The sequence below is a fragment of the Podarcis bocagei genome, assembly GCF_964188305.1.
Source record: "Podarcis bocagei genome assembly, chromosome: 8".
Classification (NCBI taxonomy): domain Eukaryota; kingdom Metazoa; phylum Chordata; class Lepidosauria; order Squamata; family Lacertidae; genus Podarcis; species Podarcis bocagei.
In genome coordinates, this window is record NC_138133.1 from 89,124,691 (window position 1) to 89,150,249 (window position 25,559).

The following is a 25,559-nucleotide window of genomic DNA, read 5'->3' on the forward strand; positions in this document are numbered from 1 at the left end:
TTGCCTGGGCCTCCAACCTCTTCCCACCCCCTACCCCTCACCCTGCTTAAATAGACCCAGCGCTGCATCCGTTGCAACTGAGAACTCTCTCAAGAATGCCCTGTGCTTCCTCGACCCTCCCTTAAATGCTCTGCTCTCCTCCTGCATCCCTGAATCACCAGGGGGAAGGGGTAAAATAAAACCCCAAAAACACCTTTGACATTTCTTGGGATTTCCTTAAAGATCCTGGACAAATCCCGGCTGCCTTTGACCCTGCATAGAATTCCAATCTTCCAAACCAGGATCTCTTCTTAAGGCTGAGAATTAATTGCTGTCTCCACCTCTATGATCGTTTCTGTATTTTCCTTCTTGGATTTGTTTCCCCCCCTTCCTTTCCAGACTTCTCCTTTTCTGTCTGTTTATATCATGCTCTTTCTTGTAGCCGATTCTTGTTTGCCACCAGGTGTGCTCTTACCTGATGCGGAGGAGATGGAGGCAGTCCCATCTCCCGGGTGAGAGGACACATTTGCACCTGTTTCCTGACTCCATACAGTATAAAACTCTAGGCAATGTTAAAATGCAATGTGTGGAGCTATTCTTCTCATTGTTTGGTTCATCTCTGCTTTCCATTCATCCATTTCCATGCACAAACTTTATCAGTCCTTCCCCATCCTGTCTATCTGCCCATCCCCTCATCTCACTTTCCCTTTCTATTTGTTGTCTGGCTTTTTATCAAGATGGCAGCTTCCCTACTGGGATTTGAAACTAGAGATGTGTTATGTACTGAGTTGAATAGGATCCAAACTGCAGCAGTCTGATTGGTCCTAGAACAATAGGATCCAAATTACAGCAGTCTGATTGGTCCTAGAACAATAGGATCCAAATTACAGCAGTCTGATTGGTCCTAGAACAATAGTATTCAGAATGCAGCAGTCTGATTGGTCGGCAGGAACCACCCAATCATGCTCCAGATATAAGTGAATCCACAACCTGATTGGCTTACAGTAGAATTCCAGAATTAACCAATCATGTGCAGCCCATTGTGTAAATAATGTATATAAAGCAGATACTTTGAGGGGACTTTTATTCATTCCTCCTCACCACTATGAGCTGAATAAAGAGCATGAAATCACTTTGCGACTCTGAGTATATTTCAAGATGGAAGAGGAAATCATCTTAGTTGGATTTATATATGGATTTTGGGAGATTCGACCTGCTCAGACATGTGATTTCTAGGCAATGGCACAAACTGAAGTGCAGACAAGCCCGTACTCTCATGCTCAGTTTTCAGATCCTTCGGGGTGGACTCGCTGTGTCCCCATTCAAGTCTAGCAGATTGGCAGCGAGCCTCACAGAACGAAGGACTCGTCTGGACTGTGGGGAATGCGAATTCTGCATCAGCACTAGGAACAGGGCAGGAATCTGGCAAACGTGTTATGACACCACTTTAAACAGCCATGGCTCCCTGCGAATAATTCTGTGGACTGTGGTATGTTAAGGGTACTAAGAGTTGCTAGAAGACCCACATTCCGCCTCGCGGAGCTACAATTCCCAGAGTTAACTGGGAAGAGGGATTAGTTTGTTAAACCAATCTTGGAACTGGAACTCTGGGAGAGGAACAGGAACCACCTATCAACTCTCAGCACCCCTTAACAAACTGATTTTTTGGAGGCGGGGAGCTGTGACAGTTTAGCATGGTATCATATTGCTTTAAATACAGTGGTGCCCCGCAAGACGAATGCCTCGCAAGACGGAAAACTTGCTAGACGAAAGAGTTTTCCGTTTTGGAGGTGCTTCACAAAACGAATCTCCTATGGGCTTGCTTCGCAAGACGAAAATGTCTTGCAAGTTCCTGCGGGGTTTTTTCCTTCCCCCCCCCTTTTTCTAAGCCGCTAAGCCGCTTATCAGCTGATCCGATAAGCCAATAAGCCGCTAAAAGCCGCTAATAGCGCTAATCCGTCAATGGGCTTGCTTCGCAAGACGAAAAAACCGCTAGACGAAGAGAATCACAGAACGGATTCTTTTCATCTTGCAAGGCACCACTGTATATGGTTTGGATATTCAGACCACATGTATGATTCAGTGAGTGAGTTTACTTTCCAATGACTGCAGCTCACCCTGTAGCCAAGGACCGAGATTGCCCTCTGTCCCACAACAGTCTTCAGTATAGTGACCACTTTGTTTGCTTATTATTACATTTCTGTATCGCCCTCCCTCCAAGGAGTACAAGGTGGTGTGCACAGTTTGCTCCCTTCCCCACATTAGCCACACAACAACCCTGTGAGGTAGGGTAGGCTGAGAGGCAGTGACTGACCTAGCGAGCTTCATGGCAGAGACAGGAATTGAACCCCCGTCTCCCAGATTCAGGTCCGACACTCTGATCACTACACTATACTGGATCAATCCATTTCTGCCCAATTTGATGCATGTTTACTTGTGATGCGGGTGGCGCTGTGGGTTAAACCACAGAGCCTAGGACTTGCCGATCAGAAGGTCGGTGGTTCGAATCCCCGCAACGGGGTGAGCTCCCGTTGCTCGGTCCCAGCTCCTGCAAGCCTAGCAGTTCGAAAGCACGTCAAAGTGCAAGTAGATAAATAGGTATCACTCCGGTGGGAAGGTAAATGGCATTTCCGTGCGCTGCTCTGGTTCGCCAGAAGCAGCTTAGTCATACTGGCCACATGACCCGGAAGCTGTATGTTGGCTCCCTCGGCCAATAAAGCGAGATGAGTGCCACAACCCCAGAGTCAGTCACAACTGGACCTAATGGTCAGGGGTCCCTTTACCCCTTTACCTTTACCTTACTTGTGTTGTTTGGGACTTGTGATCTGGCTGCACATTGGAAGGCTGTCCTTCCGGTGGAGTGCCAACACCAGATTCGCTCCATGGCGCATCAGACTCTTGCTATCCTCGCTCTGCCAGCTTGTGTTACAAAAATGAGTATCCTTGCTGGTGAGCAGAGTCCATGCCCATCGACAAGAGCCAGCTTGCTGGAGAGTGAGCTGCAGCCCATCACTCCTGTTTCAAACAGGGACTATTTATCGCCTTCTCTTTTCAGCTTCAAGGTTTCAAAAGGGAGTGTGAGCTCCCACAAATTATCCCAGTGCCAACATGCCCCTAGGCAGATTCTCATATTGCTTTTTCGTTTGGCATCTCCAAATGACGCCCTTCGATCAAACATGTCGCTTCCCTCTCTGCTGACGTCTTCTCACCTCTCCCTCTTCCTGGCTTCCTTCCCTGTTTTCATTTATTCCCTCTCTCTGTGGTGTCTCTTTTTATCCTTCTGATCTCTCTCAGCGCGGACGATCTTAACCTTAACAAAACCAAAGGCATCCAACAAACGGAAGGATGGCCCTTGCTCCATTTTACACCCCCAACTCTCCAGAGCGACTGTTCTGTAATATTTTAAACAAGCAGCGGATGTTTTCTAAGCACTGCAGAGGTATTAAAAGATCAGGCAGGCACGTCTTAGGGGCTCACAACCTAACAGACATGGCACAAAAGGAAAGGTAAACGTGGAGGGAAGAGGAAAGCAAGCACTGTGACACACACAGAAACACATACCCTGGGAAGCATCCCTTGAGTTGTTTAAATGCATGAGTGAAACTTGGAAGAACAACTAAATGCCTCCATCTTCCCTTGCAAGACGTCTACTGTTTCATAGAAAAAACAGGGTCCAGAGATTTCAGTCACCCCCACATGATCTTCATCTAAGATCCAAGATCTGGGAAATTCATTTCCATGTCCATTAGATATCATAATTCCTCCTACAGTTGTCACGTTTGAGTACCACAGTTCTCTTACCCAATTGGGTTTGCCGCACCCCAGGATGTCCAGATGTCTTAGACCAACCAGCCTTCCCCAAGCTGGTGCCCACATTTAGGATCAGAGTTGTAGTCCATATCATCTAACGGGTGCCATGCAAGGAAGCCCGTCTCACAAAGGCTTGGGTCATTGTTTCTGCTGGCTTGCCCTTGAATTTTGCTGGCTTAGCAAGCACAAGGCACCATAGCAGACCAATTAAATCCCAACAACCTGCAGTTGTGTTTTACAAGACAACACAACCACCCAGCAACAATGTAACGCTCCAGCCCTTAGTCAGGAATTGTTTGAATGAAGCCCCCAAGCCCATATTTGTTGGTCTTTTATTTTCCCCTGTTCTTCAGGGAGGAATAGGTAAAGCAGCTGTTCTGCTGATATGCTGGGTAAGTATTTGGTTCCATGACTCTGGGGTGTATCATAGAAGACAACCATGAATTCTTAACTCTCTTTTCCTTGCAGCTGAGAGTTGGCTGAACAACAGCAATATATTGTTTATTTATATCTGTGATGCATATGTGTGTTTTGCATGTGATGTTCTCCATCTCCTACAGAATGTGGCTCTTTCTTTTCTTATAAGTGCTGAAGCTGCTCTTTTGGTCTGAAAGCATCTAGAGGATATTCTGCATCTAATCTCTCAAATAGGGAAGGGACAAAAATACACTTTATTATTAACTTTATATATACATTATTTGATTGTTTTAAAAAAAATCAAAGCAGTTACAATAAGAATAAAACAATAAAATTATCAGTAAAAACAGTTAATAACAACAATCTTAAGTATTCAGGGGAAAAATAAAATCGACAATAAACTCAAAGGAGTTTAAAACAGACATCAGCATTTTGGATATCTGGGTAGACATGTCTAAACAAAAATGAGTTTAGCAGGCTCCAAAAAGAAATCAATAGGCAGGGAGTTCCAAAGTGTAGCAGCTGCAACACTAAAAGTTTGAGTTCTTACAAATGCGGAATGAGCTTTATTGAGCACCTGTAAGAGTGCTAGTTCTGCAGATTGAGGCCATCAATCAAGCATAATTGGGGAAAGGTGATCTCACAGGTAAACTGATCCCAAGTTGTTAAGGGTTTTATATGCTAGTGGTAACATGCTGAACTTGGCCCAGTAGCAAACTGGGAACCGGGGCCAAGGAGTCTGAGCAAAGGTGTCCTGTCTACATGGGACCAAGGTCAAGGATAAAATCAATAAAACATTTTAAACCAATATAGGTAACTAGGTTATATATCCATACAATGTTTGCATCATGAATGAAACACAGTGGATTAAACACGGGATCTCGAGAGGACATATAAATCAAATTTATTTATTTATTGACATGTATAACCCAGTCCGAAAAGCTTGTGGATTAATTTTAAACATAACCAGGCAAATTAGAAACAGGCCATTTATTTCTTCATCCATTGTCTTCACATAATGAATGAATAGGAGACAAAAAATCACTCAGTAGCTGTTGAAAGCAGAGCCACTAAGTCTAGAACAAGAATGAAACAAGAGTGAAACTCTAATCCCCCTTTAAAATGTGTTGCAGGGGGGCCGTTATTGACTTGTATTTGTTTCTATTTTGGTTATGTATGTTGTGTTTTTATATTGAGATTTTATGTTGTAACTGCCCTGAAACCTGCGGGTATAGGACGGTATACTAATTTAATAAATAATGATGATGATGATGATAAAATAAAAAATCCCTTTAGGAGCCTCTGTTCTGGAGATAGGTGGGGACATCCCTGGGTGGTGTGATAATGGTGAGAGTCATTTTTGTTGTGTAGCAAGACACGTCCAGTTCCATCGGTTACTGATGCTTTGCCTCTTTCCGCCGACCCATTAGTGCTAAACAAAGACATCAGCACTTGCCGCACCATGACCATCACGGGGACTCTGAAACGCCCGTCCCTGCAGGATGAGGAGAAGCTGAAGCTGAACCACCAGAAGGGATCGTCCAACTTCAACAGTCTTCCAGCCAACGTCTCCAAGATGCACCTCCAAGGCTCCCCACACTACCTGGGCGCCATCAACCTCAACGACTTCAGCAATCACACCCTCACTCTGAAGAAGGACAAGAGCCAGCCTCCAAAGTCCATCTATATCTGCGATGGGGACATCTTCAAGAAGCTGGACTCAGAGCTCTCTCGGGCGCAGGACCAAGCCATAGACGCCAGCTACGTCATCCTGCCCTCCAACACCGCCACCTTGAGGCCGAAGCCTCCGCCGCCTCCGCCGCCCCCCAAAGACGATACAAAATACAGCATCAACATTGACCAGATGCCCCAGACGAGGCTCATCCACCTCAGTATGGCCACTGACCCAGGTTTCGTTGTCAAGAGCCCTCCAAGGGAGCCTGTGGTCATGGGATGCGGGGAGGGTCAGGCTTCGCCTATGTTGCAGCAGCAACAGCAGCAGCACCAGCTGTCGCCTCCGATGGTTAACAAGTCTGGTGACTCACAGATGCCAAACAGCTTGTGTGACACGGGCGAGTCTGGCAACTCTGGCATGGTGTCCAAGAGTGAGACGGTTTCCACCCTTTCCATGAGCTCCCTTGAGGTATGTGGCTGGGTGGTAGCTACGTGATATTGCACACATTTTGCATGGAGAACATTGCAGGTTCCTTTGCATCTCCAGTTGGAAAGGACCTCAGGTCCCTTGGCTGAAGTAGACCAAGCTGTCCCCAAGGCCTTGAAAAAGAACCAGTCGTATTGATAGAATACGGGGATAAATTGACTGGCCGGAGTAAGGTTGGGGGGAGATAGCAGAGGCATATTGTCATTGAAAGTCTGCTCAATATTGATCCAGAGTAGATTCCAGTGTATAGTTAGCAGAGTAAAAACTTACACAGGTTGCAGGGGTTTCCAAAAATAGACCAGAGACATTTCATCCAGCAGAGCTTTACTGCATAATGGTCACAAATCTAATACATTCAGGATTGGCACTGTCCATAAGAAATCCAGTTGCAGCAGACATAACTTAGCAATAACTTATAACTGGAGAGACCTGTCAGGAGTAAGCCTGGACCAATGGTACCAAATAGTATGGGAAACAGCCTTACTAGAAAAATTAACCAATAAACTGAAACTGATACGGGGACAAATAGAAGAAAATGCTTTCACCCCAGTATGGCTCCCCTTTATCACACACACAGCCCAACAAGACAATGACAAAAACCCACCAACAGCATACAAATCAATATGGCTAACCTGATCCAAAACATCCACCCACCCCACTCACACATGAAAACAAAGACCACCACAGTCAACCACAAATGAACCACCACACCCATGGCCAACCTCAACCTCTCTCACCACCAAAGGAACACAAGTGAACAGCAAAGAACCTTCACAAGCAATGCTGACACAAAACCCCACATATATTAAGTAAAATAGAAACATCACCACCCCACCCCACCCCACTCATCTTTCCTCCCCCCTCTACCTCTTTCCCCCTTTTCTTCCTAATGTCTCAACAAATGAAACTGATCTGCAAAAAATGTTACTTGGGGGGGGGGGGGAGAGAGAGAGAGAGAGAGAGAGAGAGAGAGAGAGAGAGAGAGACATTGCACATACTTTTGTAAACCAAGAAAATCTTTAATAAAAATAAATTATAAAAAAACACAATAACTTATAATAAGTCTAAAACTAAATACTATATACAGAACACCACACCAGTTGGAAAAGAGATAGAAAGAGAAAGTGAAACCCGGGCTCCTTCTGGCCTCACTATTATAGTCAGCATGACCTTGACAGAAGAGATAAGAGGACCAGTTTAAGCCAGCTGTACTCAGCTTCTCTGAAGGAATAACCCAAACATCGAGAAGTTGCTGCTTGTTCCTTTCACACAGACACACTTCCAGAACTTTCTTGAACTAAGTAGAATAGGAAAGATCTCTACACATCAGATCAATATTTTCTGCACTAAGAAATGTAAACTGGCCTATATAAAACTAATCAGAGAGAGGGATGGTTTTCATAAAACGGGTTAAAACTTTCTAAACAACTGAGTAGGATTATCTATACTAAAATGTTTTTAAAAGCATACAGCCTGCCTGATATCAAAAGGCAGGGAGCTCCCAAGTGCAGTTCTGCCACACTAAATCACTGATTTCTTTAAAATGTAAAATTCACATTCTGTAGCTCCTGTAACTGTGCCAGATCAAAGCGGTTGATATGGGGTCACGTGATCTCATCGGTAAAGTGGTCCAGGTCCCAGATTGTTAACTGATCCCAAATCATTAGTGATGGGATCGTGTCCTCCACTGCTCCTCTGAGCAGCAGGCTAGTGTGGCAGAGCACACATACAGCTCTGTTTTTTTCAGCAGAGGAGAATGGCTAGGGGCTTCATCCACCACCTGAGGCTGTTGCCTCACTTTGCCAAATGGTAGGACCACCCCTGGACTCCGCACGGCTGCCACGATTGTGGCCATTGCTGCAAATTGTGTACACCAAGTGCCTCTTTGCATGGTGCTTGCTCAAGGAGAAATATCCCCCCCCCAAAAAAAAAAATCAGTGGCAAAAAAAAATGTTGTCAGTTTCATTGGGGTGGTATCACCCGACTGCCAATCTGTCTTTCTCTTTCAATCCCCAGAGACGGAAATCCCGGTATGCAGAGCTAGATTTCGAGGTGAGTACTTCCCCATTTACATAATGGACAGGTCTTATCATCCCCATGCCTCCATTGAATTTAGTTTCATATATAGTGAACTGACTGTCCTAACACCCAAAATGTCTAGAGTCATTGTCTGAGTCCTGAGAACCCATGAATCAGTTTGTGTCATATTCAGAGCTATTTTTTTTCCAGCCAGAACTCCCTGGAACTCAGTTCCGGCCCCTCTCAGGTGGGCGCCATTGCCATTATAAGATGAGAGAGGCATTCATAGTGGGTTCTGGCACCTCTTTTTTCTAGGAAAGAAAGCTCTGCGTATTCCCCATAACAAGGGGTAATTTTCTCCACTGGAATGTAAAGGTAAAGGGACCCCTGACCATTAGGACCAGTCGTGGCTGACTCTGGGGTTGTGGCGCTCATCTCGCTTTACTGGCCGAGGGAGCCGGCGTACAGCTTCCGGGTCATGTGGCCAGCATGACTAAGCCACTTCTGGTGAACCAGAGCAGCACACGGAAGCGCCGTTTACCTTCCCGCCGGAGCGGTACCTATTTATCTACTTGCACTTTGATGTGCTTTCAAACGGCTAGGTTAGCAGGAGCAGGGACCAAGCAACGGGAGCTCACCCCGTCACGGGGATTCGAACCGCCGACCTTCTGATCAGCAAGTCCTAGGTTCTGTGGTTTAACCCACAGCGCCACCCGCATCCCTCCCACTGGAATGTACATTGATGCAAATGTGTGCCTAATTTGACTCATGGGCAGTGCACAGAGAATTTCTGGTAGCCAGGCATCGAAGAAAATGTCCAGCCACTGTATCCCAGAGTGTTGCATAGGGCACCTCTCTGAGTAGGCATAGCATAAACTGAAAGAATGAAGTGGTTCGTTTTGGATGAAAAATCCTATATACAAACAGCAACCTCATTCTCCTTATGTAGCCCAAACTGGACCATCCGCTTTCATGAGGATGTTATTAAGAGGCTTGGGGGAACCCCAAGGTTTGCAAAAGTACAAAAAGGGGTGAACCCACCAAATGGAAACCCCCTGCAAACGGACATCCTGCGTTCTGAGAGCAATGATCATTCTCAGTACTCATTGGGCCATTTAGGGGGGTTTTCAGTCCTGCATTTTTACTTGGCTAGGACTAAAGATGGGGGAGAAATTCAATCCGGTTCACATTTAAAGGCAGCCCTACCTAATTCGCAGTTTCCAAAACAGTTCACACATCTCTGAATTTTGCAGTGGAGTTCCAGTGTGTTCAGAAATGCACACACTAGGATTTAGTATGCATCAAAGTCTATGCATTAGAGAAAATAGCATACAGAAATGCATTGCACTACTACAGGTGCCATATAATAATACTCATTACACACTTGTAAGAAATCAATCTTTTACTATGGTAGAACACACTTTGGAACTCCCTGCCTATTGAAACCAGGCAAACGCTCTTTGTGGTGCTTGCTTAAAATGTTTTTGTTTGGCGACCCTATCCACAAATGTAGCAGGCTGGCATGTGTATTAATCCTTTTGCTTTCTGTTGAGTTTAGTTATCTTTTTTGATTTCTTTAAAAGCTCATTTAATTATGTTACAAATGTTTTAGATACCTCTTTAACCTTTTTATTGATCACCTTAACATGTTTTTAAAAACTGTAAACGGCTTAGAAGTTTTATAATAACCAAGCAGTTTATAAGTGTAAATCAGTAAATTTATATTAGGGGAAACTGCACCCAAAAATAACTATATTAAGAGAGACCTGCACTAAAACACTGAAGAATTTTCATCAGATCTCTCTCTCTCTCTCTCTCTCTCTCTCTCTCTCTCTCTCTATATATATATATATATATATATATATATATATATAATGAAGTGATATGGAAATGTGGAGAAATGAGGACTAGAACAATGAGAAACTGGGACAGATTCACCCATTCCTAATTAGGTTTAATTGATCTCACAATTCCTTCCTGGGGCTTTGATGGACCTGGGTTATCCTGACCTGTTTCTCTCTCACCCGTTGCAGAAAATCATGCACACGAGAAAACGCCACCAAGACATGTTCCAGGACTTGAACCGAAAGCTGCAGCATGCAGAGAAAGAGAAGGAGTCCCCAACAACAGACAGCAAGGTGAGTTCTGGCCCAGTTTCCTGAAAACTCCATCCTTGGGGACCTAATTTATTTGGGGGCCTGCAAACAAAGGATCTGGGAAATTCCAAAAACCATAATTTTGCACCTGTGGGCAAAACCCTCCTGCCTTTTATTCTCCCCCACCCATGTGAGGATATTTGCAGTTTGAAAATCTGTTTTCGATAAGTCTTCTTCTTCGTTTGACTGGAGAAAAGCTCAAATGACTTCAATTTTTCTCTGTGTCTTCTAAATATAGGGCTGCCATACGTCCTGGTTTTCCTGGACATGTCCAGGAATCGCTGGCCAAAATGGTATCCAGGCAAATTTTTGCCAAATGATGGATGATCCCCAGCCCATAAATTTTCCCCATAAACTGTTCAACTGGAAGTTCTTTCTGGAGAAACTTCAGCCTGCCTTTTTTCAAAAGCTGCATTCTACTGTCCCAATGCTATCGACCTTGGATGATGGCATCATTCCTAAATCTCAGGCTCCGCCCACCTGTTAAACCTCAAGGGGGGGCCAGAAATAATGATCTGGCCCCCAAGCAGAGTGCCTGGCCTACAGCGCTACCTGTGCTTTAGTAGACCACACAGATGGAGGACTAAACTCAAGAGTAACACTATCTCATACTTGGTGCTACACCTGTGCAAAAATAATAATAATTTTCCATGATTGAGCTAAGCAGCAGGGGAGATTTGAGAAATTTCTGCACGAAGAATTACTTCTTGCAGATACATCCTGGTTATTTATCCATGACCATCTTCCTTTATTCTGGATTAATTAAGGCAGGATGAATCAGAAGTCAATACCAGCTTCTAGTTCAACAAAAACATTTCTTTTTTCACCAGGCCTTTGGCTTTGAATTATCTACAGCATTTTTGTTTTCATGGATGGGATGTTTTAATGTAGGTTTTTTTAAAAAAACAACAACACCAAATTGTCTTAGGTTGTTTTTAAAGCTGGTTTTAATGCATGTATGTGTTTGCTTGCTTAAAATATTGTAAGTCGCTTTGAAAAAGTGAGTAATAAATTTAATAAATAAAATAACTAGGGTATAATCTCAAGATTGATTCTCCCCACACTGCCTTTAGAAATTAAGAAGAACCTTAGTGCAGTGACATAACACCTCTTCTGCAGGCAGAATGACCCCGATTCAATCCCTGGCATAGAAGCACAGAATCATAGAATTGTAGAATTGGAAAGGACCCCAAATGTCATCTAATTCAACCCTTGCAATGTATGAATATCCCGGTATACCTGGAGGTGTAGCATCTCCAGGTATAGCATCTCCAGGTGTAGCTGGGAGAGACCATTGTGTGAAATCTTGGAGAGCTTCTGCCAGTCAGAGTACACAATATGAGCTTGATGGACCCAAAGGTCTGACTCAGTAGAAGGCAGCTTTCTGTGTTCCTATGGAGGCGCGTAATGCAACACTGCTTGCCAGGACTTTATGGTTTCTTTTGCAGCTTCCTCTCCAGTTCTGCACGTTTCCCTTTCCCCACCAAGCACTATGTTTTTAAAGGGTAAATGCTCTGGAATGGTTATTTCACTGTTCTCCTGGACACAGGAGGCGCACCCTTATTCCTTGGTGTGCGCCAATTCAATTACGTTGATCAAAGAGGAGGGAAACACCCTGTTCTCTCTTGTGCACTCAGGCTATAAAACGATGGAGTGTTTCTTCGGGCGGAAGTGATAAAACTAACGCTAGCGTAAGTCTTACTTGCCTGCATTTCCTTAATGAACCTCATAGAGACATCCTCCCCTCCAATCCTCGCCACGGCGCATGTCTTCAAACGCATTCTCCTACCCTTAAGTAAGCATCCGGTCCTCTCAGTCATGGACCAAGCACCCCTCGAATGCTCCTTTGACCCTTCCGCTCCCGACATCGCACAGAAAAGAGGAATCATGCAACTCTCCCAATCCATTTCCCCCGACATTGTTAGAGCCTTGACTGCATCCCTCCCAAACCATACCTACTTGGCAACCACCTTCTCTTGCCTTGCCAATGTCCAAAGATGTCCACTTCGCCCATCTCAGAAGCATGTTTTATGGTTGCGAAGCTTTTCCATCACCTTGGTTCCATGGCTACCCCAACGACTGTCCTGACAGCAGGTTCGGGACAGACATCGCCATTGAGAAGAAGAAAACCTCCCTTCTTCACACAACACATCGAGTCGTAGAATGGCAAAGCAGGAACGGACCCTGAGGGTCTTCTAGTCCAATCCCCGGGCATGCAGTAATCGTGGCCACTGTCTGGAATTCACAAACATAAGACAAGAGTTAGTGAGAGGTCTTCAAGTCTGATGTCTTCCAAAGAGGACTAGATGATGATGATGATGATGATGATGATGATGATGATGATTATTAAATTTTATTTATATCCCGTCCTCCCCAGCCAAGACCTGGCTCAGGGCGGCTAACACCAGTATAAAAACAATTGATTGAAATACAACTTAAAAACAAGATTAAAATACAACATTAAAATGCAGCCTCATTTCAGTAGGAACTCAAATCAAAAACATTTTTGGGGATGAAAACATCAAGTCTTCACCAAGGCCAGCTATCCAGACTGGTCCTACATGGGCCAGAAAAAAGCCAGGGAAGTCCCCAAATAGGAGTTCCATCACAAAAGGAGAAAGGAAAAAGGAAAGAGGGGGAGGGGATCAAGTTGATTCCAAGCCAAAGGCCAGGCGGAACAACTCTGTCTTACAGGCCCTGCGGAAAGAAATCAGATCCTGCAGGGCCCTGGTCTCATGAGAGAGAGCGTTCCTCCAGGCTGGGGCCAATGTTCAAAAGCCCTGGCTCTGGTTGAGGCTAATCTGACTTCCTTAGGGCCCGGGACCTCTAGGGTGTTGCTAGTTATGGACCCTAAGGTCCTCCGTGGGGCATACTGGGAGAGGTGGTCCCATAGACACGAGGGTTCTAGGCCATGAAGATAGATAAATATTTGGAGAAGGATGGGGGCAGTCTGTCAGTGACTATTAGCCACGAACATTTATAATAAATTATTATTATTATTATTATTATTATTATTATTATTATTATTATTTTATTAGAGGTTTCCTAGTGCTGTTTTTCACCCTAGCTTTTCAGCTCAAAAGGCCCCCAGAGCAGCTGTTTTGCGACAAGAAAAAAAAATGTAACATGGTCCCTTGACGCAAAAGGAAAGGAGGAGGAGGAGGGTGGAGGAAGGGCAGCATTCCTGCTCAGAGACAGTATTGCCACTGAATGCCAGCAGCTGGTGAGCAGTAACCAAACAATTAAGCCCCTGTGTTGCCAACAATTATCAGTAATATCCAAAGCAACACGATGACCAAGTACAACAATGCGATGTCAATATAAACTCTTTATATAATCTATGCAGAGCATTAAACAGTATGAAATATATGAAATACGCACTCTCTGCAAAACCAAATAAATCTTCTAAATCTCTGAAAGTCACAAAATATGCACTCTTGATGGAGTCTCTTGAAAACACAGAACCATAAGTCTTATGCTTATTTGGTTCCATGTTTTCAAGAGAATCCATCAAGAGTGCATATTTTGTGACTTTCAAATATAAGCTGCTGGTGAGCAGCAGAAGGATGGATCTCTTGGTGTGCCCTTATTGTGGATTTTCATGGACCACTGTTTGAGGCAGAGTGCTGGGCTAGAGATACTAGGATTTCACTGAGCATCCCTTTGAGGCTCAAAATATCTCTCACACGCTTCCTTAAGCACTTTGCCGAAGCTCTTTAGATCAGCCCTTCCCCTCCTGTGAACCAAGACTTGGGGAAAAATGAGCTGGAAGTTGCTTTGCTACCAATAAGCAGGAGACCCTCGAGCAGAACTTACCCAGTCAGTAGAACGTCTTGCTTCTGAAGTCACGTCACTGAGTGATGGGAAGGAGGTTCTCCTGCTCACACTGGGTGATGCTTGAAGCCATCTGATCTCAGCCTCTAACTATGCACTGTGGAGAGGAGGAAGGAATCTTTTGTTCACGTACCACCCGGTATTTGCTTTGAAGGTGATAAAAGGAATATTCTCCCCATCTCTTTTGGGGAGGAGGGCGGTGGCTTTGATCCACAGCCTTGAGGAGGGACCAAATTCAGAACTGTTTCCAGTTCAGTGCAGCTGTCAATCTCCTGCTTTGAGCTGAAGCCTTTCATGGGCAAACCTGATGCCCAGAATTTATGCAGAGAAAGAGGTCTGCAAATGTGGCATTCATTTATTTCCTCAACACATTGCAGGGGCGGGAGGTTAAAATCCCTGGGGCTGTATTTTGTTTTTACTTTCTTTTTTAAAAAAATAAATAATGAATGACTTATTCAAATATTTAACATGTACAACGTGGGCAATACTGGAAAACTATCAGCGCATTTTAAAGGTGTGCTTTTTTTGTACCACTTTTCATTTAAGTAAGACCTATTTCGATGTAATATAACTAATACAATCCATAAATACATAAAGACTATCTTTATAATAAAACAGGCTACAGTCAATAGCCCATCCAGTAAGAACAAATGTTAAGTGATCGGAGGACAAATGGATAGAAAAAGGAAGCACAAAAAGATTTTGGTGCCATTCATCGCTTATTATAAACACCTTCTTAAGATAATCATCTCAGTCTAGTTATATAGACCCACATTATGTACTGGAAGCACTTATTTTTTACATTTCAGCTGCAACTCATTCTGTTGGATGTGTGTTTTCCAAGGCTTTCTTGTAGAAACCATTCCCACTACTCACACCGAACAACGGAAACTGCCATATGTTGGGTAAATTGTGGCCCAAAGCATATATACGTACATATGTACGTATGTATCTGGGGTTGCGTGCTCATCTCGCTCTATAGGCTGAGGGAGCCGGCGTTTGTCCGCAGACAGCTTCTGGGTCATGTGGCCAGCATGACTAAGCCTCTTCTGGCGAACCAGAGCAGCACACGGAAACGCTGTTTACCTTCCGGAGCGGTACCTATTTATCTACTTGCACTTTGATGTGCTTTCGAACTGCTAGGTTGGCAGGAGCAGGGACCGAGCAACAGGAGCTCACCCCATCACGGGGATTCGTACCACTGACCTTCTGAACAGCAAGTCCTAGGCTCTGTGGTTTAACCCACAGCGCCACCCGCGTTCCTTCTAATACAGGTACTGATGGATAATTAATCTCCACTTAAAAGCCTTGTTGAAAAAAGGGATGGCAGGCTCTGGGCACCTGGGAGCACCTCAGGACCAAAAAAACGGATAGAGGTGAAACAACAGGGAGCAACCTTCATGACCACTTCATGTTATAGAGTTGATGTAAGAAAGGTGGAGAACTTTTTAAGTACCAAGGCTCATATTAGAAACATGTAAGAGCTGCAAGGTCACAACTTAAATGTTTATGTGTGTTCCATGCAATTAGTGTGATGTACAGTGGTACCTTGGATGTTGAACTTAATCCATTCCAGGAGTCCGTTTGACTCCCGGAACCGTTTGAAAACCAGGGTGCAGCTATCAAAGCTTCCTGCACTCAATTGGAAGCCGCAGAATCTGCGTCAGAAGTTTGGCTTTCAAAAAACGTTCGCAAACCGGAACACTTACTTCCAGGCTTGCAGCTTTTGGGAGCCAATTTGTTTGGGAGCCAAGCCATTCCACAACCAAGGTACTGTGGGCATCTTGGAGTTGATTGGCCAGCTGGCTCGGCACCAGCTAGAAGGTCTCCCTCTCAGCCTTGCCACTGCGAAGATTCGTCGACCTCTGCTCCTACGTACATCAGCGACTCAAGCTTACAGACTTGAGCACACTTTATTCAGCAGTGTATACTGTGCAACAGAAGAGGCTTGAGGCTGTAGATGCATACTAAGCTACGCATTTATTAAACATAAAGGTAAAGGTAAAGGGACCCCTGACCATTAGGTCCAGTCGTGGCCGACTCTGGGGTTGCGGCGCTCATCTCACATTATTGGCCGAGGGAGCCGGTGTACAGCTTCCGGGTCATGTGGCCAGCATGACTAAGCCGCTTCTGGCGAACCAGAGCAGTGCACGGAAACACCGTTTACCTTCCCGCCAGAGCGGTACCTATTTATCTACTTGCACTTTGAAGTGCTTTCGAACTGCTAGGTGGGCAGGAGCAGGGACCGAGCAACGGGAGCTCACCCCTTCATGGGGATTCGAACCACTGACCTTCTGATCGGCAAGTCCTAGGCTCTGTGGTTTAACCCACAATGCCACCCACATCCCTTATTAAACATAAATCAGGACAAAGAAACATGTCGTCTCTCCTTGCCGTCTTCTCGGAGAGAGCGCCAAAAACAACAGCTATGCAGAGCGGAAGTTCCGCTCACGCCAGCAATCTGTGCTGGAATGTAAACAGACATGTGACACGCAACAATCCCATGTCTGCAGCAAAAGGTGGAATGGAATCCAAAGAGGTACCACTGTATTAGCAGGGGCTGCAGACCCTGCTCATTTTGCTCACCAATCCTGCAGATGCCCCACCCTATGCTAACCTCCTCCTTTGAATTTCATCCCGACTCCATATTCCCACACAGCTCCTCCAGTACTCCATCCCCTCACAGCATGGAGGGATATCCTCTCAAAAGGATGGAAAATTCTTACATCCAAAGAACTAGTGGATAAGTTTTGTAACACAAAAGGAGGTTTATTCCCCCCACCCCGTGAGGTTTCATGAGTTTCCTTCAATTTCTCCTCAGCCATCACACATGTGTACCTTACTTCCATTCCCCCAGTGCTGTGACTGCCTGAATTGAATCCTGCACTCCTTTTCTCTCTCCAGTAACCCCTAATCTTTCCCATGGCAGATATTTCGCATGAAAAACCCCTTTGTGAATTGTAATAACGCTCTTGGTGAGGTTTCTACAGCCTGCTTTATTGAAGAGAATGATGCACCATTTTAAAAGCAAAATATCCCCCTTGGGTTTCGAACATGCTATTTGGGGTAGCGTTATGGGAAGATCCTATTGTGCTTACATCTATATAAATCACAGAATACCACTAAGTTTGTCTGGTGCCACCGAGCAAGGAGAAGTTTATCAGGTTTTTAAGAATGCTTCCTGTCAAATTACATGAGCCTTGGCCTTCCACAAGATGGCAGATAATTATAGCAGTGATCCCTCCCAGTTGATCCAGAATGATGAGATTTCCGATGGCATCAGGAACATGAATTGTCTGCCATTTTGTGGGAAGGGCAGGGCTTGCATATATTGCCAGGGGATCCCCATTTCCTAATCCTTCCTTCTACAAGCCATTGCAGCCAGTTCATTAGCGTAACAAGGGGAAGGATGGTGAAATTAAGGGCCAAACTAGATGTGATTCCAACTGAGCCATGACTGGAGCTCCCACTTTTTAAAAAAATGCAAATAGCAGATGCAGTGGTAGAGCAGGAATAGGGAACATTTTTCAGGCTGAGGGTTACCTTCCCTTGTAGGTTGTGGAAGTTTTTCTGGGAGCTACAAACAAGTGATTGGCGGAGACAAAAGGAAACTGTATTGTGCAATGGATGTGACTTTTACCTCTATCCCTGTCAGGCTTCAGGGACTCAGCTTCCTCCCCGTTCCCCCTTTGGCAGTAGATAAACAGAACAAAATGAAAGGAGACTCTTACCAGTTAGAGATTTTAATGATCACAGCAAGAGAACAAAGAATCCATTCCTAGGAATGAAGGTGCTCCCAGTTAAAGATTCCACCCACTTCCCCCCCTTGTCACCCACGTCACTACCGCATCTTGCAGCCTGATCTTGCAACCACCAAGCTTTCAGAGCTGCCACCTTATCTGATCTCCTTCACCTTGGACTGATCATATGGACACATTCCAGAGAGAGTGAGTCTGTTAACTCTCTTCTTCTCCTAGCTGTTCCCCACCAAGTTCTTCCCAACTTCTGCCTTCTGAACTATGTCCCTTTGCAAACCACTGTTCCAAATCTATACTGTCCCACTGCTCCTGGGAAGATTCAGGATCCTGCTCAGGAGCAGGGGGAGGCTTCCACCATTCCTCCTCAGCGCAGCCCTCCTCAGCACAATCCCTGACAATACCGCAGGGTGCATTCTAGGTACCCAGAAGTTTCTGTAAACCTCTCCCACCCACATCTCTTCATCCATCCAGACAAGAAGCATTATCACAGCTCAAGGACACATTTCAGCCAAACCAGAGTACCAGAGGGGAGTCCGGAGCAGGGCTGATGAGGGGGTGTGGTCTGGGGAGAGTTTCGGGGACTAAACAGGGAGGCATGGAGGACCAGATTCAAGCACCAGGCTGAAGGGTCTCCGTCCCTCTGGTAGGGCATTCATGGCCAAGGCCCAGTGCCAGGGAAGGAGGATTTATCCTTCTCTTATCATGCAATTACCCCAACCCAAATTGCTCCAAATGGACATGGCTTTTTGGTGCGGGGGGGGGGGGGGAGTAATGAATGCACTGAAGTTGCCACTACAAATGCATATTCTTTAGTAAAGGAGGGAAAGGGGGAAATTACCTTTTCAAATATATTGACTGTCACCTGAGGCTTTTGCAAATACTTGCATTCAAGTAATTAATTTTAAAGCCATCCACCTCCCAATTAATCCAGTGCCATTTTAATCGACCAAAGGCTTTTTTTTTTATCAATGCAGCCAAAAGAATTGACAAAACCTTTTGGCCTTCCTCTCAACTTAATTTCTTGGAATTCTGATCTTTTTTTCTGTTTTGTTCCCCCCTTTTGTTGCAGCAAGAAAAACAGCAGACACCAAACAAGAGACCCTGGGAAGGGATCCGGAAGGTCCACTCCCCGCCGGCGTGGGTTAAAAAGGACATGGAGATGGTGTCACAGTCTCCCTTGGAACTCAAAACTGTTGAGTGGGAAAAGGCGGGCGCCACAATCCCCCTGGTGGGACAGGACATTATCGACCTCCAGACAGAGGTCTGAGGAGCGGGAAAAGCAAGAAGAAAGACTATTTGGGTGTCCTTTTCCCCCCACCCTGGAAAACAAAACACAAAATACAAACAGATAAAGATTTTTTAAAATAATAATAATAAAAAGAGAACCAATCAAACAGGATTGAAATGGAGCAAGAGAGCAATGTCTGTTGGTTTCTTTTCGAAACCTTTCAGTTAAAAGGGAAACATAATATGGAGTAACCTTTGTATTGTTCTCGGGAGACAGAGTTGGTTGGGGAAAACTATTACTTTGTAGAACATAGTAGCAGTAGGTACGGAACGCAATACGGTCTTTCCCAGGTAAGGAAGATGGCCGGGGGGTGGGGGGGGGAAGAGAGAAGGCAACGGCGAAGGGAAGGGAATGATGAAATAATAAGGGGAAAGGGAGGATTAGAGGTTGTTGTCTTCTTTTTAAAAAATGACATCGGCCTCAGCGGCAAATGGATTAAAGGAGGATCTTTACCAAGAGGATGCTGCTAGTCATGCTGCCACAATGGATGTCTGGAATGGAAACTTAGGAGGTGCTTGACTGAGCATTGGGTATCCACAGTTCCACTGGACACATCCTGTGACCCATTGTCTCTTCTAGAGGTGGATTGAGAGGAACCTGCCCACCTCTCTCCTGTCTCCTCGCAGCCACCAGAAGGTCATCAGGAACAGAGATCCCCCTCAACCAGGAAGAGGCCTCCTCGTCAGAAAGTTGGGATTTCTCCAGCAGTCTTCTGGGAGCTAGCTCAGAGGATGCCTGATTGGGGCAGGGAAGTTGGATGGAAGAGGGAGTCCTGGTGGTGGCAGCGGACATCTCCTTCCATCCTAGATTTTCTGAACTCTCCGTAAAAAACAATAACAATAAAAAGTGTGATGTGTGGACAATGAAGAGATCTCCACTTAAGACAATTGAGATCCACTCAACTGGTTTCCAGACAAAAAAAAGAGAGAGAAGAACCTTGAGTGGGAAGGGGAGGTTTTTTTAAAAAAAAAACAAAAAAAAACAAAAAACCAAGCAAACAAACAATGAACAAACAAGAATGTAGGTCATATGTTGACTGCTAGTAGACCCTAGGCAAGCTCATTGTGGGCCTTTGTACAAAGGTTCATGTGTGGCCTCATTTCCCCCCCTCGTTGCTTTCTAAAGACTGAACAACATCTTTCCTCCGGTCTGCTTCCTCAAGTGGACGGTCCCCGGTTAAGAGACATGGAAAAGTTGAGAACATATGGAGAACATTGCCTTAGGGACTGTGAGTCAAACTGGAAAAAAAAAAAATTGAGTAAATTCCACTTGGGAAAAAAAATCTATTTTTTTTTCTTCTTTTTCTTTTCTTCAATAAAAAGAGAACTTGAAACCCAAGGAGTTCCATTTCTTTGGCGTGCATCATTCCACTCATTTTTCCATGCTTCTGTCCCATGAGGATGGGGTGGAGATGTTCTCCCGGCTTTCTCCTGTGAGGAAAAAGTATGGAAGCATCTTAACATGCAGGTCTTCCTCATCTTCAGGGTTTGGATTGTCATATTGTGTCGAGGAAATGGCCTGATGCATTTGGCGTCTTCCTCTTGACACCAAGTTTTTTTTTAAAAAAAATCTGACCCCCTCAGACTTTGAATTCAGAACCACCATGTTTTAAAACACGTTTCTCTCTGTGTTTCCATAAGACCTCAAACAGAAATTGATGCCACCACTTTCCAAGTGGCCAAGTTAGCTGGAAAGTGTTCTGCAAGAAGGCAAGAGGAGTATAAGAATTGATCAAGCAGTTTTGATCTTTTCTGAGGAAAAATGAACATGTGGAATTGCTTCCTCTCTTATTTTCTGGTGGTGAAATAACAAATTGCAAGCTTTCCTCAGACATAATCCTGCCTTTTCTTTTAACCGTAAAACGATCAGCAATATTTCAGTGAAGAAAAATAGATCAGGGGTTTTTTATAGAGAAAAATCACCAATTTTTTTTTTTTGGGGGGGGGGGACAAAGGTGCAGGATCTTTCCCAAACCCACAGACACAGTAAAAGACTCCAGATAACCCCTCCTTGTCTATTTTGTCATAGCAATCTTCGTATTATTGTCCCAAAACTTTTGTTTGAGCATTTTTCATTTGGGGTGGGAAGGGGCCTAATATGCTTTTTTTGTTATAATATTTTGCCTGCAAACCTGCAATTATCTTTTGTTGTTGTGGACTGGGGTTGGGTTGTGGGGGGGACCCAAACTGAATTTGGGGGAAATGGGTTTATGGGTTGAATGGAGAGAGATAGGGAATCATTTCCATCAGGGATAGATTGCATGTACTGAGCAATGTCTGGTGGCTCTCATAACTGTACACACTGATGTCCCTGCTGAGAAAGTCTGTTCCATTTTCTTCAGTGGAGAGTGCATTGTAAAAGTGGAGTTGCATCCTCCATTGCAGTGAATGGGGCAGACTGCAAACACATCGAAGACTGGAGCATACAAGTTGCTCTTGACTTGAAACGAATTTGTCCTCCGTAAGACTCAGTGAAACTGGACATCAGCCACTGGCAACATGTGCCAGGCAAGCAACACCGAAGAGAACAGGAAATGTGCAAGAGCCCTAGGTGTGCTCTTATGCAGTTCCCATTCAAGTGTATATTACGTCCAAGGTCTTTCCAGCCCTTAAGAAGGAAAGTCCCTGGGATAAGGATTGGAGGAAGGGGGAATTCACACCGATCAAATTATTGTTTCTATTTGTTCTCATAATGGGGGGGGGGGATCTCACCAAGAAATATACTGGAAGTTTCTAGGAATGGACTTCATGTGTAACTCAAGGCACAATGAAGCATCTATGGAAGTCAAAGGCTCATCTAATTCATACCTAGCCATACCATTCTCATGTGTTGGGTCTTGACAGCTTGTGTTGTCCTCTTATTCCTTGGGAAAAGCTGTAACTCAGTGGTAGGGATTCTGCTGTGCATGCAGAAGGTTCCAGGTTCAATCTTCAGCATCTCCTGTTAGGGCTGGGGGGGGGGCTTCCTGAAACCCCAGAGAGCCGCTGCTGGTACTGGTCAGCGTAGACAATACTGATGGACCAATGGTTTGATGGCAGGTCCCGTTAGTCCTCCTTTTTCATTATAAATGGTAGTGTATGGTCCCACCAGAGCTTCTTGTGCAAACGCTTCCCATACTTTCTGGTTCCACAGGGAACCTGTGGTCCTCCTGATGTGCAACTCTCATCATCCCTGACCATTGGCGATGCTGGTGGGGGCTGGAGTCCAACAGCAACTGGAGGGCCACAGGTTCCACATCCTTGGTCCATGCTTTTAGACCAGGAACATGGGAAGATCCTACATAGAGAGAGGGGGTGGGAAGACTTCATCTGAACAAATTCCCTTGGAAGGTGGTAGACTAAGGTGACCAGATTTTTTTCAATGAATCCGGGGACACTTATTGTTTGCTATGTAAATGTAAATGCTGAGAAAACTGTAAATCCGGGCACTGTCCCTGAGAAACGGGACCATCTGGTAAACTTAAGGTAGACTCTCTTTCACTGGAGGATTTTAAGCAGAGGTTGGATGGCCAACTGCCATGGATGCTTCCATCAGGGGTGGACTTTTAAAATTTCATTGGGGACCTGTGTGAGGCCAAAGTCCCACCTCTCGCCTTCCATTCTGCTCAATTCACTACATCATAGTTGCAACACCCTGCGCCACTCCTTAGGCTCAGAGCTCAGTGCAGAGAAACTTGGCCACGCCACCCTAAAACTGCCTCTGGTTTTGTTGGACTAAATGACCCACATGTCCCTTCCAAGTTCCAACTCTTCAATGCTATGATTCTATGAAATACTTGGAAAGATGTCCATGAGCAGCTGAAACATCTCAGGTCAATGGGTACAGCTCCCTGCAGTGTATTCGTGCCCTGGATATTAGTGACACTGCATGAGAGCTGCACAGCATAATGCAAATCCCTGGTTCATTTTTCTGAGACTATCACTAGAATCAGCGGCAGCACATTGGTAGGTTGTTGTGCAGTGAGGGCAAAGGTTTGTAAAGTTAACCGGGTGCCAGTCATGGACCACGGAGACTTAGTCCCAAATTCTCACTCAGCCACAGAACTCACTCAAGATTTTAACTACACCTACCTCACAGAGTTGTTCTGAGGATACCATGTGGAATCTTCACCTTCCATGTATGTTGCCCTGAACTCCTTGTTGAAAAGGCAGGGTAGGAACATAAATGAAAAGTGATTAGAGCTCACCCTTAAATCCCAGAGAGACTTGTTTGCACATGGGAAGGCAGAGAAGGGGTTATAGCAGTGCTGGATTCATTAATACCATGCATATGCTAGGTAGATACTTTTTAACAAAATCTCATGCTGGGCTTTACCGAGGTAATCAAAGTATTAAATCCACTGCGATCAAGAGACTTAGCATGAATTCAGTCCAAGTCTGTAAATGTGTAGTTTCCAGACTGAGCTGTATGGGACTCACCAAGGAATGGTCTTCCCTATAGTCTAATGTGGTTGCTTATGACTTGGGGTTGCACCATGATTCTCGTGGTCATTTATTTGTGCACCAAAGTGCACAAATAACCAGTTGGCTTTTCTGGGTAGTTTTGGCATGAAGATGTCATTTTTGGAATGCATCGACCTAAATTGAGATTGTAAATTGCAAGAGTAGCTCATTACATCACAGAACATTCTCAAAAGCGATTGACTGCCTTGAAACAAACAACGAAATGTGATTCATGGGTAGAATTATGGGGAGTATAAGAAATTAAGAGGACAGTTTATGAGAAATGAGTGGGGCTACCAGGGGTCAGCAAACTTTTTCAGCAGGGGGCTGGTCCACTGTCCCTCAGACCTTGTGGGGGACCAGACAATATTTTGAAGAAGAAAAAAGTGAACGAATTCCTATGCCCCACAAATAACCCAGAGATGCCCTTTCAATAAAAGGACACATTCTACTCATGTAAAAACACGCTGATTCCTGGACCGTCCACGGGCCGGATTGGGAAGGCGATTGGGCCAGATCCAGCCCCTGGGCCTTAGTTTGCCTACCCATGGGCTAGACCATAAGGCGGACTGAGATTTACAGAAACAAACCATCCAATTCTTTGTGTGACAAGGGACAGGGAAAAGGAGTCATATTCATCCTATTAATGCAAGGACTAAGATGAGTGCAGGGACGCGGGTGCCGCTGTGGGTTAAACCACAGAGCCTAGGACTTGCCGATCAGAAGGTCGGCGGTTTGAATCCCCACAACGGGGTGAGCTCCCATTGCTCGGTCCCTGCTCCTGCCAACCTAGCAGTTCGAAAGCACATCAAAGTGCAAGTAGATAAATAAGAACCGCTCTGGCGGGAAGGTAAATGGCATTTCTGTGTGCTGCTCTGGTTCGCCAGAAGTGGCTTCGTCATGCTGGCCACATGACCCGGAAGCTATACGCCGGTTCCCTCAGCCAGTAAAGCAAGATGAGTGCCGCAACCCCAGAGTCGGCCACGACTGGACCTACTGGTCAGGGGTCCCTTTACCTTAAGATGAGTGCAACAGGACTTTCCCCTTGACTCCCCCATATGGACACCTCACATCCTCACATCCATTTGGAGGTCTTTAAGCAGAGGCTTGACAACCATATGTCAGGAGTGCTCTGATGGTGTTTCCTGCTTGGCAGGGGGTTGGACTCGATGGCCCTTGTAGTCTCTTCCAACTCTATGATTCTATGATTCTATGATCCTTTCCATATCTGCTCTGGAAAGTTGAGGGAACTCCCAAAACAGATTTTTGAGGTGCACAGGGCGAGGAGACAGTGAAAGTCCCAATGCACTTGTGCTAAGCAGGCCATGATAGAACACTATGTTGAATGCAACCCAAAGTCTTCCTCCCTTCTGCCATTGTGAGGAATTGCTGTTTTGCCCAGATCCAGGTATGCGCAAGCATGGCATGGCTATATGTCTACCTGTTGACCAAGGAGAGTGTCATAGTTAGCCCAAAAGACATTGTTTGCAGGGAAAACACAATCAGCAACAATGTGCCTTCTAACAGGGAGTGCTTGCAGTTCCAGACAGAATAAACAGAAGTCATGCACCCAGACAAATATTACCGGTCTGAACAGGGGTGACCACTGTAAGCATAAACCACAGAAAGAGTCTAAATGAAGGTTTGAACTGCTGTTTTACATAGAATCATAAAATTGTGGAGTTTATTAAGCAA

General features: G+C 45.0%; 1 protein-coding gene across 9 annotated transcripts in view; it reads left to right on the plus strand.

The window, feature by feature from the left end:
* The window catches only part of ADGRB1 (adhesion G protein-coupled receptor B1), a 385,256-nt gene extending 365,851 nt beyond the window's left edge, over nucleotides 1-19,405 (plus strand). For 6 of the 9 annotated variants that reach the window (XM_081204321.1, XM_081204325.1, XM_081204320.1 and 3 more), the window contains 5 exons: nucleotides 5,637-6,349; nucleotides 8,384-8,419; nucleotides 10,420-10,524; nucleotides 12,180-12,233; nucleotides 19,204-19,405. In XM_081204321.1, coding sequence (XP_081060447.1) covers nucleotides 5,637-6,349; nucleotides 8,384-8,419; nucleotides 10,420-10,524; nucleotides 12,180-12,233; nucleotides 19,204-19,401 — 1,106 coding nt within the window. In that variant the 3' untranslated portion in view covers nucleotides 19,402-19,405. The remainder of the gene's footprint in view (nucleotides 1-5,636; nucleotides 6,350-8,383; nucleotides 8,420-10,419; nucleotides 10,525-12,179; nucleotides 12,234-19,203) is intronic. The other 3 variants (XM_081204327.1, XM_081204326.1, XM_081204322.1) reach the window with 1 other exon arrangement.
* Nucleotides 19,406-25,559: the final 6,154 nt, after the last annotated feature.